The sequence below is a fragment of the Schistocerca piceifrons genome, chromosome 1 (genome assembly GCF_021461385.2).
Source record: "Schistocerca piceifrons isolate TAMUIC-IGC-003096 chromosome 1, iqSchPice1.1, whole genome shotgun sequence".
In the NCBI taxonomy this organism is placed as follows: domain Eukaryota; kingdom Metazoa; phylum Arthropoda; class Insecta; order Orthoptera; family Acrididae; genus Schistocerca; species Schistocerca piceifrons.
In genome coordinates this window covers 1,061,247,862-1,061,268,697 of record NC_060138.1, presented here as the reverse complement: position 1 = coordinate 1,061,268,697, position 20,836 = coordinate 1,061,247,862, and the positions used below count along the sequence as shown (strand labels likewise).

The window sequence follows — 20,836 nt, the reverse complement described above, 5'->3', positions numbered from 1 at the left end:
CTATGTGATACTCCTGAAGGAATGCATTAATCTGTTATCACATTAATCTGCTATGTAGCAATCTACTTTCAATACTATGATCTTAGAACCCCAAATTAGCATCTGAATCTTTTGTTTGCTCTATATAACAACCTGTTCTCTATGGTTGTATATTTGAGTTCACATTTATTTAAGACTTGTACTAGCAAAAGCTATGGTTTTATGTTCCCCCATCTTACGATCCTATTCATATTGGAACAGTTCACAAGCTACTGAAGTATAAGAAGCTATTTCATCAGATAATAATTGGGAATTCTGCTAACATGATAGACATTTTAACCATCAGTAATATTGAAAGAAATGTTTCCAATCAGATTTTGTATCTATAAATTCAAGATCTACCATAAACAACTAACTCAATGATAAAAAAGGGGCAAAGGAATAACGAACAAAAGACCAAAGTTTTGAAGTTACTATCTATATTACATTTAATAATGTATTAATTGTAATTGGTGCCCATTTGTTGACAATCACAAAACTTACTTTTCTTTATTGGTCCAGTGACTGTGTCTTTAATGAGATCAACCAAGGCACATATTAGATCCAAGACCTTGAAGATAAAACATAAGGCCTGTCCTACATACACAATTGAGCAAAGCCAAGAGAAAAGAGGTCCAAGTGCAGCCACACAGTCAGAAATGGCTGGCTCAAATACACGCATGCAGCGTTCAAATGGGGTTCCAAGTTCCTTATTGCAGATGTTGATAATACTACCTAACCAGCTTGCAGCACTCTTGATGACTTGCACTACAACAAGTTATGAAAGTTAAAATAACTTGAACCAATGTATTTATAAATAATTTTGTCACTTTAACACATGAAGATTTTAGTAGCACATAATATCAATAATTTAGCAATGACTTATTTCCTACACTACAATTAATATGAGAAAAATTATTCATTCAGCATATAGCAGGAATAATGAACAGTACAAAGAGACATACAGAAGGCTTGTGACAATGTAGTGCTGTTTTCAATCCTTGATTTTTGTCAGAGGCACACAGACGCCATGCACTTTTGTGATGCTACAGTCTCCCTTGAGTGAATAAATTTGCCAATGGAGTGGGCAGGGTGAATATTAAAGTTGCACACCTTAGGACAGGTGAGAGGCTTGAAGACGAAGAAACAGCAGAAGATGGGGCTATGAATATGGGAGTAGACACTCCTTCCTCATTTCAGCAGTGCATCAGTTTTCACAGTAATTGTATCAGCTGCAGCAGTACTTGGTATGTAACTAGCATGTAGTTTACTTTTACTTATTATGTGCAAGAGATAGCAAATATAAAATATTTTCTTGTTTTCATTTTGCTTTAGTGATTTATTTTGTACTTTCTTTGGTTGTTGTGTGTTTTTAAGAGATAGGCTCTAGTGTATAAATTCTGCAGGGGTGTGGCTCCACACCACCACATGTGCCATTGTCACCTAATTTGAACAAATAGGTGACCATCTGAAATGTAGTCCAGTAGATCACCAATCAAGTTCAGCAGCTTCACAAACAGCAGTCACAGTACTTTGTTTGTACAACACATTTGGTTTGCCTTACACATTCTGCCTGACCAAAAACGTGATGCACTCAGATGGGGTGGAAGAAATGAAATGAAACTTCACAAGTTGAGAAGCTATGTAACTTTACTGTAGTGATCATGAAACTGAGTCAAATCTACAAAGAACTTAGCAGCTTGAGCCCACTTTTCAGCACAACACTGTGCCCCCTCTAGTCCAGATGCTTGCACTGATTCAGTTGAGAGGGGTGTCACAAAAGCATTGCAGCCTGTCCTGAAGCAAACTGACTCACAATTGTTGTAATTGGTCCACAATTCTGGCTCTTTGTCGGAGATGTAGTGTGAGTTGGTCCCACACATGTTCTATGGGGGAAAGATCTAGGATTCTTGGTGGCATGCGTGCACTGTCATGCAGACAGTTCATAGAGACATATGCTGTGTGTGGACAAGCATTGTTCTGTTGAAAAGTGGCGACATGACACTGTCAATTGACAGGTAAAACTTAAGGATACAGGATGTCCATGATGTACAATTGTGCCATCGAAGTTCCCTCAATCGCTACCAGCCCTGAGCTGAAGTCATACCCGATATCTTCCCATACCTGACACCAGTGGAAACACCACTGTACCTCTTCAAATTATTGGAAGAATGGAACCTCCTCCCAGATCACATCATACTAGGTGAGATGGTGCATAACTGCAATCATCACTGGACACAAATTGATGCCATTTATCAGCATTAAAAGAACATGGCACAGAACTTTCGTGTAACCTATTCTTGAGTACTGTTCAAATGTTTGGGGACCCCCTACGTTGGATTACAGGAAAGCATTGATGCAATTCAGAGACGTGGTGCTAGATTTGTTACCAGTAGGTTCAGTCAACATGAGAGTATTATGGTGATCCTTCATGAGCTCAAATGGGAACCCCTGGAGAGAAGATGACTTTCTTTTCATGAAGCACTATTGAGAAAATTCAGGGAATGGCACAAGCAGCTGATTGCTGAATCATTATACTGTAGCCAGTGTACATTTTATGTAGGGTCAATGAAGACAAGATACGTGAAATTCGTGCTTGCACAGTGGCATATAAGCAGTAATTTTTCCCTTGCCCTAATTATTAATGGAACAGAAAAATGATTAATAGTGGTACAAGGTTCCCTCTGATACGCACCATGCAATGGCTTATGAAGAATGTACATAGATGTAGATGGTTCCTGCTCACAGTATTACTCCAAGGACAGCCATCTGTGTCGTGGTGTTAACAACAGAGCCACGTGCAGTGGATTGCTGGCCCACTGCAGTCCACTACAGGCAGGTTGGCCTGTTCCAGGTAGGTTGTCAGCTCACTGGCCTGCCAGCCGGCCTCAGTCCAGGTCAGCCCCATGCTGACACCCAGCTGTGGCTAGCATGTTCAGCCATCCAGCTTGCCCATCTGTTGCTTGCAAGCTGCAGCCAGGCCCGGGCTGCAATGTTTGCTCCCTAAGCTACATTTACAGCACTCATATCAACCACATCCTTAAGGGTCACAAAGTTCCACATAACCTACCTAAGTGTGTAGGGTAATCCAAGATTGCAAGATCTATTCTGCTAAAGCATAAACAGTCAGAAGTACTTTTATATTCTGATACAATGGATTTAGTGAAATATAATTAAAAAATAACGATCACAAAACATCACATCTGTAAGAAGCAAGAAGTAGAAATCTGAGAGCTCATTTTTTAGGTTTCCATCCTCAATCGGTAAAATTGGGACCTCTATTTGATCACTTTGTTGTCTGTCTGTCTCTCTGCTATCTGACTGTTAAGAGAACAGCACTTGCAACTGACGGCAGAACGGTTCTACTGATAAATGAAATTCGTGCTTGTATGGGGCATATTGGCAGTAATTTTTCCCTTTCTCTATTTGGGAATGGAACATGAAAATGATTAGTAGTGGTACAAGGTACCCTCTGATCATGTATGAATCAAGTTGAAATTCACGCACACGCTAGAACCTATGGTCTCTAGGTGATGTAAAATATCGGACCTTCTATGTCGGTGCAATCAAAAGATACAGCTATTTATGTCACATATTTTGTTGTCTCGACAGTATTGATATCAATAACAAACAAAAAGCATTGAAATGATTGATTCCCAGGATGGATGAACTATCTATATACATAATTAATTTTGTTCAAAATCCTCAGTGCATGAATGCTACTCGCACTTATCTGTATTTTTCTTGTAAGATTTTTGCACCAGATTAAGCCTGAAAAAAATAATGAAAAATACATGTAGCTATGATTTTGCATTTGGTGCATATAACACCATATGTTTCTGGAAATGAAATTTAGCTAAGATATTGAATTTTCCTTTAGACTTTCCAGGAGGTCTCTATGTGTTTCTAATCTCAAAAAATTGGAAAATATGTATCATGTTCATTTCTGACCACTCATGCATGAGAATGAAACATTAATAGCGTACCTCATATCTCTTAAATTGCTCAAGATATCAAAACGAGATTTTAGCATGTGATAGCACACGATGAGGAGAGTATTTCGCCTTATTGTTAACATATGGATTTTTCTAATCTACATAGATGCAGCCAAAGCTACAGTTTTTATTTACTTATTTTTTCAGTCCAATACTGTCATTTGTAAAAAAAAAAGTCACTGACCACTAGTGAAAAGAGAATCTGATAGCATGAAAATAAATGAAATTTCTTCTCTTATGTCACAGCAAATCAACACAAAAAGGTTTTCTCTATTCTGTAACCCAACCTATCTTTAATAATGACAGCTGGGAATGAAATTTACAGAAGGATTTTCTCTCTACATCTCAGTATCATTTGACATATGAAAAAGTACAGCAAACACTGTACATCTTTCCATTCCCGTCCCTGGATAGAGAATCTTCTAACTACAAATATATTTCAATTCATCAGAAATACTGAATTCGGTGAATAGCTGGCAAGGTTCTGCAAGTTGTTGATGAGTCCATAGCTTCAGAATTATGAAACAATTTTATTAGGTCAGTTCTACTCTGCAGCAAAAATGCGGAGTAGTTCTATCAGAAATAACAAATCTGGTGCCTGTCTGTCTGTGGAAAACAAAGTCACAAAAACATAATATTCATTACTTTATGAACTGCTTGAGACTACTCATTAATGTTAAAATCGATTACAAATATGTATAATCTATCTTTAATACATCAACAGACAATTAATGAGAAGAAGGTTGGAACAAAAATATAGTATGCTATTTGCTGCAAATTACTTTCATATTTCTCACCTGAAGAAGAGACAGGAAATCCTTTCTTAAGTGTCCATTTCAGTCGCACACTATTAAAAATATGATGTGTTATGAGATTCTCCCAAAACTGCAGCATAATTGGCATGTTATTTTTGTCTGAATTGTTAACCTTTTCTCATTTGAAGCAGCATCACCAGTTATGAGTAATGCTATGTTTCTCTTTTTGAGAGGTTTAATTTTGCTTCTTTTGCCAAAATGCAGTGTAATTTGGACAAACTTGCCTTGCAATAGCTATTGTGACATAATTCTAAACAAGCAATTGGTGGCTAGAGAGGTCTATGAAGTCTTTCACAATGGTGTACTTAGGTAAAAAGCACTCTGTTAACATGATGCGGCACATCTGAATAAAACCAAAAGCTTTTGGAAGTGGAGGCTATCACTTAAAGCTTGAGACACTTTCAATCCATAAATCCTCCTGAGGTATATCCTCCGAGTACTTCTTTCCTTTGGCTACCTGAATGTCCTGATGTTGATCCATAATATACTCAGTAACTTCCCAGTCTTTTATTTGTGACAGAATAATGTTCACAGTGCATGTACATTTACACTCACAAGGAACCCCTCAAGTGTGAGGTTGCAAAAGGCCAATGATGTTTATGGGATCTGACACCCCATATTTTCTGTACATGAAGTGCAGAAGATACAGGACAAATCATGTTATCCATGACAATACTCTTTTAGAGCAAACTATCCCTTCTGAAAAATGTGTGACATTGCAATTTGTAGCATCTGGAATCATTGGACACAATTCAGCTTATGGATGTTTGCATCTTTCATGTCTATATAACATATTATCACATTTCCTGAAGTTATGCCTTAAAGGATAGCCAGTTTCACAGTAAATTCCATGACAGACGGTAAATTCCATGACAGACTGTTTCACATTAGGTTACGTGCCATCCCATTCCATAAGTTCTCATCATCCCTTTACACCAATATGATTCCTTTTGCATTAGATACCTCGCTGAAAGTCCTGCATGGTTTGTAATTTCCAAGGAGTTTGTCTTCAATCTTGATGATTTTTTGTGATCACTGTGACATGCCATTTTTCATTTGGTGTTCACGGTGCTGGTGTTGTGCAAGTTAATGGTTTGTTTGGAACATTTCTTGACTGTTGATGATGTCCATTTTGTGAAGTGCTATACAACATCCCCTAGAAGGTCGATCTCTACAACTCTCAGACGCTCATTTTCTGTCATCCTATTGATGCTCACAGTGAGTCATTAGCAGCTAATATTTTTCCCATCCAATTATTAACACAACTCTTTCAAATGAGTCTTACTAAAGACTGAACTTGCGACCTTGCACTGAAGGGATTACTTGTCAGTGTAGTAGCTCTTGGTAGATAAATTCCACCACACAGCAGCCAACTTAAACAATACTAATTAAAAATAATTAACAAAAACTGGTTCTATGTGTTAAATGCTACTACATACAAAATTGTAATGGTAGCTGTCCTTTTTTTTAATCAATCAGATTTTTCAGCTGACACAGATAAAAAAAAATCTGTGAATGTGCTGTATTCTCTGTGGATCAGGGCACACCATTTCCACCAACTTCCTGGGATGATGACTGGAGAACCACATGCTGAACCAAGTAGCAGTTTCACATCACAAGCCTGAGATGTTCTCCTTGTCATTTCTGCCACCCAAGCTCATACAGTCAGTCACAACATGTAAAACATGTTTACGATAACTGTTGGTTTATTTTTCATACACTTAACTTGGATATCCTCAACAACTATGTTTACCAGACCATCACACCTTGTGTTAGGTGCAAATAAAATGAAATACTCGCGGACTCCCACAACTTAATTCTCACAAGGCACTGCAAGAAACTGAATGTTAACAGTTTGTTTTAAGAAAAAAAAAAGAAACAATTCTGATGATCAGTAATTTTTATTTCTTCTTAACTTTGACCAAGTCAGTGACAGTTCAAGGTAGTGCACAGACAAGTGGTCTTCCCACCTGAAGACGAGTGGCACTGTCTCCTTAAGCTAGTGGGTCACTCGGCAAGTGCAGCCTCCAGCGTTGCGATACACAAACTGCTATCTGCTCGGCAGCATGCTGATCAGGTCGAGTACAGCAGAGCCCAGCGTACTGGCCTGGGACAGGCGGGTCCTCGCAAACTGGGCTGTACTGGGCCAAAGCCACTAGGGGAGCTGGCCTGTCCAAAGTGGGCCAGCTCTTGTTGTGGTGCATAATGCACGCCTCTAGTTAACACCAGCCTATGCAATGGGCAGTATTTCCCTAGTCCAGCTGCTGGCAGAGTCCAACTAATGGTGCAAGATCTCACATGAATGTTGCAATGTGTCTGTTATTGTTCTTGGATGGCTGGTGCAGATGTGAAAGGTTTATGAGGTGCATGGTGCAGAATATAAGCATCGTCTTGACAACAAGTATAATTGCCCTCACTTTCCCAAGCTGTTCAATATCAGGGCACTGTCATATCCGAATGTCCCACAAATGTGGATATTGCATGATCAACCAACCAGACAACTTAAGACCAATCAAACCCTTTTCTAACGCTGTCAGATGCTGATAACACTGTGTCAAATGAGAGCACAGCATCTCCACATCCTTCACAGTAATCACTCAACATCTGATACTGTTCATGCCTCTTATATACCCTACGAGTCCTAGCAACAGCACTAAACATGAGCAACACCAATGCACTCTGATGGCTGTTCTGGTTGCTGCAGAGAATTGCAACTCTGATAATTCATATACCTGTTGTCGCTATGTATGTGTACAAAATTACATTGACATCTGACTACATCTCCTGGGTGGTTCACCATTTTTGGCAGACAGAGTATTACATGCTGTCAGTTGATCAGATTCTTTCACATGTGTAACAATGACCATTTCTGAATGCAGTGGCTGCAGCCAGCTCATACTGGTGCCAAAATGATGGTTGGTTGGTTGATTTTGGGGAGGGGAGCAAACAGCGAGGTCATCGGTCCTATCAGATTAAGGAAGGATGGAGAAGGAAGTCAACCATGCCCTTTCAAATAAACCATCCCAGCATTTGGCTGAAGTCATGATTTAGGGAAATCACCAAAAACCTAAATCAGGATGGCTGGATGAGGGTTTTGAACTGTCGTCCTCCCAATGCAAGTCCAGTGTGCTAACCACTGCACCATCTCGCTAAATGATGCCTGTTACTTAGGTTCATAGGACATCCCCAGCTCCCTTTGGCAGCTAAAGTGCTGAAGAAGTTACCCTCATTCACAAGATTTAAGCACAGTTCATGCTTTTTAGTGCCATCCTCAGGTCCAACTGCAATTTACAGAAAGTTTTGCCATGGCCTCCACGGACAGGAGGACTACTCTTATAGCACTAGGGCAAGATGGACTGAATTGGCTGAATTTCAATGTCCTACCACAACTTTGACTACTTTTTGTAATCCTTCAAAATAAGATATCCCGTACAAAGTTACTCTGGCCATTCCAAAAGTGATATTCTGACACTCATCGTATCAATGAAATAGCTCAGTCTATCCTTATGCAACTTCTAATTAATAGTTCATTTCCCCACATGCCTTATCCTTGTTGGACACCCAGCATAGCCATCATGCTACTAGTTAGCACAATAGGTATGGTTGCATCAAAACCATCACTTTTCCTAGCAACAACAGCTGTTTTGAAATGCTCAAACATATGATTTCATCCTAAGACCCTCCCAGCTTCAATAATCTATTCCTAGGCTCTATAATCTATTGCCTTTCAGTCATAAGGTTTACAATCTATATTGTGTGTAAACAGATTCATGAAGAATGAGGTCTAAGTGCTCAGATAATAACTCTGATAAACTGTAGTAATAACAGTCACACAAATTAAGTATAAGGCTTACACTCTAATTTACATACAAAGCATTCTGGCAATATGTGGTATACAGGTACTGCATAATAAGTTCACATAGTAATGCTTAAAATTAACCACAGATCATAAAGTATTCAACACTGTCAAAAAATTCTGTAACGAAGAGAAAGAGATATCAAAAAGATAAAGTTTTAGCTGTCTTTCTTTTTTTTTAATTTATTCATATCCCCAATGACTGATTCGGCATGAAATGGAGTTATTTATTCATTTATTTGGTATGCACTTTCCATGGATTCACACACGTGAGTAATTTGCTTGGATGTGGAATGTGTCAATACAAATGCAATAAATACGAGGGCCGCTCAGAAAGTAACCTCCGGTTGATTTAAACAAATACACCAAGTTAAATAAAAATATTTTAATATATACATCTTACAACTACATCTTTGCACTATTTTTCTACATAGTCTCCATAGCGATTGAGGCACTTATCGTATCTCTTCACAAGCTTTGAAATTCCTTCTGCATAAAAATCACCCGCTTGTGCCTGGAGCCAGCCTGTGACTGTATCTTTGAGCTCTTCGTCGTCATCAAACCGCTGTGACCCGAGCCATTTCTTCAAATGCATGAAGAGGTGATAATCACTTGGCGCCAGGTCTGGGCTGTAAGGTGGATGGTTGATAACGTCCCACTTGAAGGACTCAAGAACGGCCGTTGTTCTGCGAGCAGAGTGAGGACGGGCGTTATCGTGCAAAAAAACGATACCGGAAGTCAGCATACCACGGCGTTTGTTCTGTATAGCCCGTCGTAACTTTTTTATTGTTTCACAGTACACGTCTTGATTAATGGTCATACCACATTCCATGAATTCAACCAACAACACCCCTTTGGCATCCCAAAACACCGTTGCCATCAGTTTTCTGGCAGAAAAATCTTGCGAGGCTTTTCTTGGTTTGGTAGGCGAATTTGAATGTGCCCACATCTTTGATTGTTCTTTTGTCTCAGGGTTCACGTACTTAATCCAGGTTTCGTCACCGGTCACGATTCTGTTTAACAATGGTTCTCCTTCGTCCTCATAACGTGACAGAAAGTCTAATGCAGAGGCCATTCTTTGAGTTTTGTGGTGGTCAGGAAGAATTTTGGGCACCCATCGTGCACAGAACTTACGGTAACCCAATCTTGCTGTCACTATCTCGTACAAGAGAGTCTTAGAAATCTGTGGAAAACCAGTAGACAACTCCGACATTGAGAAACGTCGATTTTCACGAACTTTTGCATCAACTGTCTGAACGAGTTCGTCAGTCACCAATGATGGTCTACCACTCCTCTCTTCATCATGAACGTTTTCTCGTCCACTTTTAAATAAACGTACCCATTCACGGACAACTCCTTCACTCATAACTCTTGGTCCGTACACGGCACAAAGCTCACGATGAATAGCTGCTGCAGAATATCCTTTGGCTGTAAAAAACCTTATGACAGCACGCACTTCACATTTGGCGGGGTTTTCTATTGCACCACACATTTCAAACTGCCACAAAAACTAAACTAGCGCAGGTACGACGTTCACTCGACCACGGCTTGATGCCGACTGACCTGTTGAGTGCGTGAACGCACAGATGGTGTCGCTACTCCCCCCACAACCCGCACTGTGACCAATCGGAGGTTACTTTCTGAACCGCCCTCGTACTACAGAATTATAATAACATAGTACAATAATAGTAAGCATCAATTTTTCTTATTTATCAACTAGCATTTATCTAGTATTGTAATTCACTGTCTAATATTACCATAGTATTGTATCTTTCATCTAATAACTGAATAACAAGATATACTTTTTTATTCAAGAAGTGCATTAAGGTGTATATAGGAACTTTTAATTATATCTGGAAAAGAATTCATCTACGGACTACAGTGGATGATCAAGCATGTATGCCTTTAACGTACAACTGAATAGCATTTCATTTTCTCTGCACATTTAATATAATTAGGCAGTGCATTAAAAGTCTTAACAGCAGCATACTTTACTGCCTTCTGTGTAAGTGACAAAATTTTTAGTTCGAAATGGAGATCATCTTTACCTCTAGTGTTATATTTGTAGGATGAACAATTTTTTTGACACTGAGCACAGTTTTAAATGACAAAGTTCGTCAGTGGGTATATGTACTGATTTGTTGTTGTCAGCATTTCTAACTGTGTGAAGTTTTTTATATGCGGTTCGTAGAGAAATCCCACACATAATTCTGACTACTCTCTTCTGAGATGTTACGATTTTTTTTTTAGACTGGGAAATTAACCCAGGAGTTTATACCATAATTCAATAATGAGTGAAAGTACCCAAAATAAGCTGATTTCAAAATGGTGATGTCCCAAAGATGAGTGATGATTCTTAAAGCAAAAGTTGCTGATGGCAGCCTTTTTAGAGTCAGGGACACATAATGTTCCCAGTTCAGCCTACTGTCCTTATGATTCCCTAGGAATTTACTGAAGTGCACCTGTTCTAGTACCTGGTTGTCGTGTGCAATGACTATGTTTTCTGGATTTTTATTTTCAGTGTGGAACTGAATTAAATTAGTTTTTTTAAATATTAATTGAAAGAGAATCAATTATAAACCCAGCTGTAACTTCTGTGAGTATGTCATTAACATGAGGCTCTAGATCAGTAGCAGACGTCCTATCTACCACAACGCATGTACCAGCAACAAACATTGTGAATTCACATTTTTTACTAATGGACAGGGGTAGATCACTAACATATATTAAAAACAGCAAGAGTCCAGGGGCAGGTCCCTGGGGAACCCCATGCTGTATTTTTGCCCCATTCAGAAGTCGCTGTATAAAGAGATCCATTGTTGCAGCCATATGGACCACCTTTTGTTCCCTCTCTTCGAGATATGATTTTAACCAATTGCCTACAGGCCCTTTGATTCCATAATGATAGGCCTTCTCTAAGAATATCTTGTGGTTTACACAATCAAAAGCATTGGAAATGTCACAGAAGACATCAACTGGTGACTTCTTACTGTTAACAGACTCCAAGAATGTTGTAAACAGGGAGACAGAATGATAATTCATGACATCCATAGCATCGCCAGACTTGTAAAGAGGTCTCACAATGGCTCTGGAACAAATCCTTCACAGAAAGATGTGTTGCAAATGTGAGACATACTACACTTACTTCATTACTGCAGGCTTTAAAAAGCTTGCTACAGATATCTATACCTGAAGATCTTTTACTTTTAAATTGGGTGAATTATTTTTTTGATTTCATTGACAGTTATGGGTGATACATTTATATCATCAGAAATTTCAGGGAGGTAAAGTTTCAGATTATCTGCAGTTTCACTTAGGTCACCACTGCAACCTATCAGAGAAGTGATAGTTAAAAAGTGGTCGTTAAATGTGTCTGCTATCTGTTTACTATCAACTATTTTTGAATAGTTAATTTTTAGGACAGCAGTTCTTACATTGTCAGATGATGCAGTTCCTGTTTCCCTCTTTATCATATTCCAAATCGTTCTGATTTTATTATTTGAACAGCTAATTTCAGGAGTTATCCACACACCCTCTGATTTACTAATTACTTTTGTTAAAATTTTACAGTATGTCCAATAATAGTTAAGCTGGAGAGGATTATAATTCTCTGGATATTATAATCAGTTCTCTTTTTCAGAATGAAATTTTCACTCTGCAGTGGAGAGTGTACTGGTATGTAATTTCCTGGCAGATTAAAACTGTGTGCCAGATTGAGACACAAACTCGGGACCTCTGCCTTTTGTAGGCAAGTGTTTCACCAACTGAGCTACCCAAGCATGACTCACAACCTGTCCTCACAGCTTTACTTCCACTTGTACCTCATCTCCTACCTCCCAAATTTCACAGAAGCTCTCCTGTGAAACTTGCAGAACTAGCACTCCTGGAAGAATGGATATTGCGGAGATATGGCTTTGCCAAAGCCTGGGGATGTTTCCGGAGTGAAATTTTCGCTCTGCTACAGAGTGTGCGCTGGTATGAAACCTCCTGGCAGATTTAAACTGTGTGCCAGACCGTGACTCAAACTCAGGACCTTTGCCTTTCATTGGCAACACGACTCATAACCCATCCTCACAGCTTTACTTCTGCCAGTACCTCATCTCCTACCTTCCAAACTTCACAGAAGCTCTCCTGCAAAATTTGCAGAACTAGCATTCCTGAACTAAAGGACATTTTGGAGACATAGCTTTGCTACAGCCTGGGGGATGTTTCCAGAATGAAAATTTCACTCTGCACCAGTGTGTGCACTAATATGAAACTTCCTGGTAGATTAAAACTGTTTGCTGAACTGAGACTTGAACTCAGGACCTTTGCCAGTAAAGCTGTGAGGACGGGTCGCGAGTTGCGCTTGGGTAGCTGCGAAAGGCAAAGCTCCAGATTTCAAGTCTCAGTCCGGCACACAGTTTTAAGCTGCCAGGAAGTTTCAGTTCTCTTTTTCTCTGGCATGATGTTTTTATGCCCTTGGTGAGCCACGGAAGTTTATCTTACACTTATATGCTAGAATAACGTACTCTTTCTTTTCCAATAATGCTGAGATTTCTTATATCTATGTGGAGATCATGTTTATTTCTTGTATCATGATCATGATATGGACTGCTTATTCTGTAAATAGGACAATTCTTGTTGACAAAGCATATGAGTGAAACAATCCAGTCAAAATTCATGTTGTCGCAAATTTTTGTACAATGGTAGGGTGAAGTGTCATGAACAACATACTACAAATCCTGACCTGAGGAGTGTGATCACTGGGGGTAGGGGTGGGGGCACTTTTTCATGTTTTCCTTGAGTAACTCGAAAACCATGGCTTCTAGCAAAACTGTTTCCTAGTACAAAATTAAAGTATGTTGAATTTCCTACAAAAAAGCTCCTATTAATTTTTTCTCTAGGACTAATAGTTTCCGCATTTCAAGGCGTGTAAAAGCCACAATAAAAAAAATAAATAAATAAAATTAAATTAAATTAAAAAAAAGTGTTGTAATGGTGTAAAATTAATGTTTAATGCCAAATGAACTTGGAAATAACAGAAAATATACATTTGTTATTATAAAACAACATCTTATCTTCAATTTGTTTATTTCAAGAATCAACAACTGTATCATCATCATCATCATCTTCAAGATCAAGCAATGGTGCACCATTTGTACATGTACCATGGCACATGCCACAGACCACTGAAGATATGATTCCTGCTTTTCAGCATCCCCCACACCCAGTAGAACATCTGCAAAAGATGTTGTTCAGTATAGCTTCAGGTGCTACTGGGTCCTTGGTAACCAATGGATGGAGTGATCTGTCCTCTCCTTGCTTCTATCCCCATTTAGTCAGCAGTAGGGGGTTACTGAGCCACTGTTGTATCTGTAAATAAGTAACCAAACATCAGTAAGTAACAAGATTGGCATTGTAAAAATAACTATATAAAAACAGACAATTAATAAAATCAATTTACCTGTAAATAAACTCTAAAATAGTGCTGGTGTTCAGCTTCAGCGGTAGTGAGGCAAGGTCTGGTTTTGGCTTCATTGATGCCTTTAAGAATGCATCATATTGGAGCTTATTTAAATCTTGCTGATATTCATTCGCTTGATGCACTTCTAGCAACATCTTCTCACCAGCCTGTGCCACCTCCTCTGCTGGTGTTGAGGAGTTATTGAAGATGTTGGACATTGTCTTCATTTGCCCCAGGATCTTACTTAACAGTTTAACCATTTCTCCTTTGCTTTAGTTGTAAATGACAGAGGTTGTTTCACACCCACTAAAGGCATGGATATGAGTACGGTTTCAGCAAAAGGAAGTTGCTGGAGTTTATTTGTTGAGAACAATTTGGAGTCAGCCTTGCCGTTACCGGGGTTCATGAAGCGTATGTTAGTGCCTGGCAGTGAAAAAGCAATCAGTAAAACAATTGAGTCGACATGTTCCCATTTATCATGACAGTTTGCTTTACCTAATGCACTTCTCACTACTATACCATCAGCATCACCTGTAGTAACTACTGTTTCTATTCCCTCTGCTGTCATTTTGTTACTAAGGCACGGTTGCCCAAGTGAGTCTGCCTGCTTAGCTGGGTGGTAATGTGCTTGCCTTCCATGTAAGCAGGCCTGGGTTCAATTCCCGGCCGGGTCGGAAATTTTCTCCGCTCGTGGGCTGAGTGTTGTGTTGTCCTCATCATCATTTCATCCTCATCACCGGTACGCAAGTTGCCCGATGTGGCGTTGACTGGAATAAGACTTGCACTCAGCAGCCGAACTTCCCCGTATGAGGCCTCCCAGCCAACACTGCCATACGCGCATTTTCATTTCCCCAAGTGAAATTCCCTCATTTCCAGACAAGTTTTTGCGTTTTTCCCTGACAAATTTTGAGATCTCAAGGGTGAGTAAAGACATAAGTTGACAAAAAAATGTAGGGACTTCTGTATTTCTAAACATATGAGCAAAAATCTTAAGTACTAACATCAACATCTCTTGTAATGAACTGTATTTAGATGGACAAAGCAAGCCAAATGGTATATGTGTTTCATTAAGACCACTGATGTTATTTTATTTCAATAAAACAAAACACATTAGGTGACAAAAATATTCATTTCCTTAGAGTCACAAGACAGATTTAAAATACCTTCACTGATTTCAGAAATAACCTCAAAGAAAAGTAGGCCTCCAGGCAGAAGTGGATAAGGTGGAAAAGAGTTGTGTAAACCAACACTATATATGACTGCCAATAAAATGTTAGTTCTACTATGTTCATTATTGTCAGTTATTACACATTGTGTTATGAAGTGGTAATGTGTTTGCCTACCATGCTGCAAGCCCAGATTCGATATCTAGCTTGGTTGGAGATTTCCTCCACTCATGGACTGAGTGTTGTGTTGTCCTCATCGTCATTTCATGATCACTGACACGTAAGTTGTCCAATGTGGTGTCACCTGAATGAAGACTTGCAACTCAGAGGCCGAACGTCCCTGTATGGGGCATCCTGGCCATCAATGCCACATAATCATTTCATTTTACAGGCATTGTGTGATTTTTCTTTCAAGATATATATGAGTACATAGCATACAAACCACCAGTGATTGCCACAATTTTCTTCTTTTTATTGTCCATACTTTTTAATATATGGACTACTTTCAAAGTGCCACAATGTACTACAATACATAAAAGTCTCTAAAATGCTGCACTGTACAATGTACTTGCCGTAAGACAGTCACAGTTTCTGAAATCCATTGCCTGTGGCCACTGGCCTGCTGAGGAGCACCACATTCCTGAGTCCATGACAAAAATCTGTCGCATCATACCACACACAAACCGAACCGGCCTGCGGGCAGATCGGTGTGGCTAGACCTGACGGGCAGGGCCTGTACATTAGTGGGAAATGATAGACTTCAGATCGGCAAGCCAAATCTGTTAGGGATACCAGCAGAAACAGGGTGCAGTTTTGGGCCCGTTGTGGAGGTCCACATGTGCCGCCAGCTATTTTTGGCATTTTACAGGCATTGTGTGGTTTTTCTTTCTAGAAATATATGAGTACATGGTGTACAAACCACCAGCGACTGCCACAATTTTCTTCTTCTTATTGTCCATGCTTTCTAATATATGGAGTACTTTCAAAGTGCCACAATGTACTAAAATATATAAAATGTCTATAAAACACTGCACTGTACATTGTACTTGCTGTAAGACAGTTGCAGTTTCTGAAATCCATCGCCTGTGACCACTGGCCTGCCAAGGAGCACCACAGTCCTGAGTCCATGATGAAAATCCGTTGCATTATGTCACACACAAACCAACCTGGCCTGTGGGCGGATTGGTGCAGCTAGATCTGACGGGCAGGGCCTGCACATTAGTGGGAAATGATGGGCTTCAGATTGGCAGGCCCAATCCGTTAGAGATGCCTGCAGAAAGGGCTGCAGTTTTGGCCCGTTGTGGAGGTCCACTTGTGTTGCTAGCTATTTATGTGTCACAGACGCCATGTTGATGAAATGAGACCACAGTGATCAATCCAGATAACTTGCACGAATACTCTGAGAATCAATACTATTGAGGATGGGAAGCAACTCACTGTGAAGCTGATCACAGAGCTGTGGACAGGCATGTAGAAAAGACTATCATACTCTCACAACTAAATTTTCAACCATTGCCTTTGTCAGAAAATGAGAGTGCACACACTTTCACACAGTCACTCAGACACAAGCCATGCACACATGACCACTGTCTCCGGCTGCTGCAACGATAGTCTCTAAGAATCAGATCCACACAAACCATTCCTCATGCCTCCCTGCCTCTCGTCGGCAGCTGCTTGGCGAGTGGCAAGAAGTGGTGGCAGCAGTGACTGCAAGCTGAGAGGAATGGTAGGAAGGGGAGAAGCAGTAAGAATGATGGAGCAGGGAAGCAGTGAATGTACTCAGCTGCGCCCAGCCAGTGACACTGCATGACATCTCAGTAAACAAACCATTTCATCTACTGAGACAAAAATGAGATTTTTTCAGTGTTTTGTTTTCAAGTTTCCCTCATATTTCCTGACATGTTTCAAATTCCATGATTTCCAGAACTTGTAGCAACCCTGTACGGAGTGCTGTAAGTCTGGTTTTGTTCTTTTTGTTTGCAACAAAATACTCCTGTTGAACAGTGATAGTCATACTTTCATTAAAATTGATGTCAATTGAAGTTTTTGTGAAGACCATTCTCTTCTACTCTGCTCGTTTTGTACAGTTGACATCACCATAACCATCAAATACCACAGTACAATTTCTATAATTGTTTGAGCACATAGGCTATGTACTGATTGCAGAGTGCAGAAATATTGGTGCCCCCATTCCATTTTACACCATGGAGAAGGAAGCCCCATCTACTACGTTGGTGCTGGTTTGTAGGTCCTGAGCTGCATAGTTGTCTTCTGAAAAAGCATTACAGAGAGAAGATTTCTTTCCTTTCCTCTTTCCCCCTTCTTTAAAGAGAGACAATAGGAATGGAGATAATTCATCTTCCATAAGCTCTGCAACATCCTCATCAGTCTTTTTTGAAATGGCTGTTCTTTGGAAAATTGTCAGAAGGTCCACAGTCACTGCTTCACTGTGCACCTTTACAGTGTAGTTGGTACCATCCAAATACATCGCCACATTCTTCTTAGACTGCTTTACATCACCAAAATAACAAACAATATAACTCTGCATGGTTCTGGTGCCAATTTCTAGGGCTTCATAACAATTTATTTTTGAGTTTCAGATTGACTCTGTCAAGAGAGACATTAGTGAATCCATTTTTGGAAAAGGATGATGGTCACTGAACCACTCATAGATCTTTGTGTGGTCTTGTCCATCCCTAATTTACCGTGAAACCCGGAGATCAACATGCTAGTGCCCACTTGAAAAAGTCACTCCAGTAGCTCCTCTAATGATGAACTGATGGTGGTTGCCCCAGGAGACCCTCCAACCCACTTTGCTAGGACAGAGTTAGTTAAGCCTCTTCCTAGTATCGAACAACCTGAGCATTTAATGGAGTGCACTCTGTTCTATGGTCATGTCTGACCAAACTCCTGCACAAGAAGATGCACTTCTATTTATGATGAAATAACCTTTAGCTGCAAAATCCTTGAACACATCTGGCCAGCTAGTTAATAATGCCATCATATCTTTCACATAAAGATGGGCACATTTTTCATACTGAAAGTGACCACATGCATGGAAGAATGGTATCACTTTCTGAACACATGCCAAATCGCCATTCCAATCACCATAATGTTCAAAATATATAAACTTCTTCATTAATGAAACCATTTAAAAATACTGCAACCAAAAATCAGCAGTAGGTCTATTCTCCTTGAGACAAGCCAGCTCACTGTTAAATTTATTTAAAATTAATGCCAAACAATCACCTCCCTCAGTTTTTTATACAGTAAGTTCTTCTTTATTGCTGAAAATGCTGACAACACTCTTCTTTTCTTCTCTGAGACACTGGTATCTTCCAGAATTATGCGAGCTAAAACAGCTTGGACAAGTAATCGTCCCCTAACACCTATGCTGTAAGCATGTCCAATTAACATCTTTTCAACAGAATTTACGGCACAAACTAAGCTTAACAGTTCTTTCAGCTCAGACCCTGCCATTATGTAACTGATGCACCCCATGAACAACATGAGTGTATCAAATCCTCCGAATCTCATGAATATTATACCACACTGGACTTCTCAAGCCTTTACATACAGTGGCTGGTCGAAGGAATGAAACAAATTGCGGCACCTTGCTGCTGGCTACTGTTATCAGTGTATTGTAAAGCTGTGTACACTGTGTCGTAGTCATTTGTTGGTGAATTAATGAACAGTAGGAAATTTTCTGCACTTCTTTCAGCATTAACTGTGGTACCAAGAGAGGTCATAAATCCCCTTCAGCTCAGGAACTGCTGATACTTGTGGAGTGACCTGCGAAGAATGAAGCCATTTAAAACATATCCACAGCATATCTGGCATGGTGGATGTTAATATGTCATATGGAATAGGATTTTTTCACCGAAGTGCAGTCCATGAAGACATGGAGTATACGAGGTGCCATTTCCTCAGCTTCACTACAGAATTTGTCTCAGGGTGGAAAAACAGAAATATCATATGCCACCATGGACTGAACATCTTATAAGATTATAGTGACAGCTGCCTTTACAATTCCTTTCCTTTCTGCTTGTTCATCTTTGCCCTTTGAAGAATACCATCCACCATTTAAAATGTTTTCATTTAAAATGTTTTCGCCTGAACTACAAAAGCGCATGACAGTTTTTCTGGTGCAGGTTGTGCTGAAAACAGTGTTCCCATATTTTTCTCTCAGTCTGTCCTTGACTGTCTTTATATGAGATAATGTTCCAGAAACTTGCTCCAACAACTTGTCTAAGGTGAACTGGCAGTCATCATTCTCCTCTATGTAACAGAATATTTCCTCCATTGATGCATTAATTTCTTCATCCTCAGGGTGTCCACTCTGTCTAGATTTATGCACTGAACCTGTGAGGAACCTATTGTAGCAATCCTTGAGATACCTTGCATCTTCAGCATACAGATCGCCAACAGAACAGGTATGTCTTTGGATGGTATCTCCCCATTCATCCTTCCTCTCCTGTGCACAAACTAAAATTGTATTATCACAACTGAAGGATCCAACACTGTAAACCTTTCGGTGCCATTTTTTGGGCTTTTTCTTCTGTTTATTAAAAAATTCATCATCAATTGCTTCTTCACAAAACAGACAGTTTTAAAATCAAATTTTGCTTCAGCTGAACGCAATCATTTGACTTCAGCTGATGTTGAAGGCTGTTTCTCTGAAAGAGATTCTCTCACAAATCTTTTAATTGAATCTCCTCTAGTGTACTCTTTCCTGCAAAATGCATGAAAAACACCGCATGTTTTGTTTCTCGAACGTTCAGTTTTCCCATCTTTTCTCAAATAACTGGCATTTAGCAACCCACATAGTTCTTTCCCACCGACATTGCGTAGGTCACTGACAACGTCACACTCACAGATCACACTTCTCTTCAGAAGGAAGAATCAAATGGCGAACTTAACACAATCATTATTTCATCAAGAAGACTCAAATCTGAGAGGAAATGAGGCAGTAACTATTAATTTCACGGACCACAGTGGTAATGGCGGACCAATATGTAAACAAAGCAATGGACAGCAACTGTGTTATGGTGTGGATACAACCACATACAGGGTGCCATGTACATTGAACCATATGGACACACACAGGTGGAGCTGTTTTACTATCAGTGAGTGTTACTGGAAGAGATAACCATGCTGGATTATACTGTGCCAGTTCATAATCTGACATTTCTACCCACTTTGCATTATACTCTGCGACTGCTGGAGTGATGTGATGTGCGCTCCAATGACTCAACTACAATGATAGTAAATGCACAATCATGTAGAATGTGCATCAGGTGTTCAACCATGTCAGGAACTTTCGTCTTGTGAATCTGACAATTCACTGCCTCTTCAGAGAGTGATTAGTGCTGAAAAATGGAGAGTGGGAATCATTCCAAGGTTATCAGCAAGCATTCCAATACAGCCACACACAGACTTGGTTTCAAACAACTGAATTCATTTTACAAAGTTATGGAGTGATGGATGATACACATAAATTTCATAGCAGTGCTGAACAATTACGCCAAACATTCTCATAC

At 39.7% G+C, this 20,836-nt stretch overlaps 1 protein-coding gene and 1 long non-coding RNA gene across 2 annotated transcripts in view; both read right to left on the bottom strand.

Moving 5' to 3' along the window:
• Nucleotides 1-20,836, bottom strand: part of LOC124777570 (DC-STAMP domain-containing protein 2) — a 254,458-nt gene that overhangs the window by 134,981 nt on the left and 98,641 nt on the right. The window contains exon 6 of the mRNA XM_047253029.1: nt 523-786. Coding sequence (XP_047108985.1) covers nt 523-786 — 264 coding nt within the window. The remainder of the gene's footprint in view (nt 1-522; nt 787-20,836) is intronic.
• Nucleotides 13,660-15,067, bottom strand: LOC124797312. Its single transcript, XR_007016882.1, has 2 exons — nt 14,131-15,067; nt 13,660-14,039 (listed from the first exon to the last, which is right to left on the bottom strand). It is a non-coding gene; the product is annotated as an uncharacterized LOC124797312 (long non-coding RNA).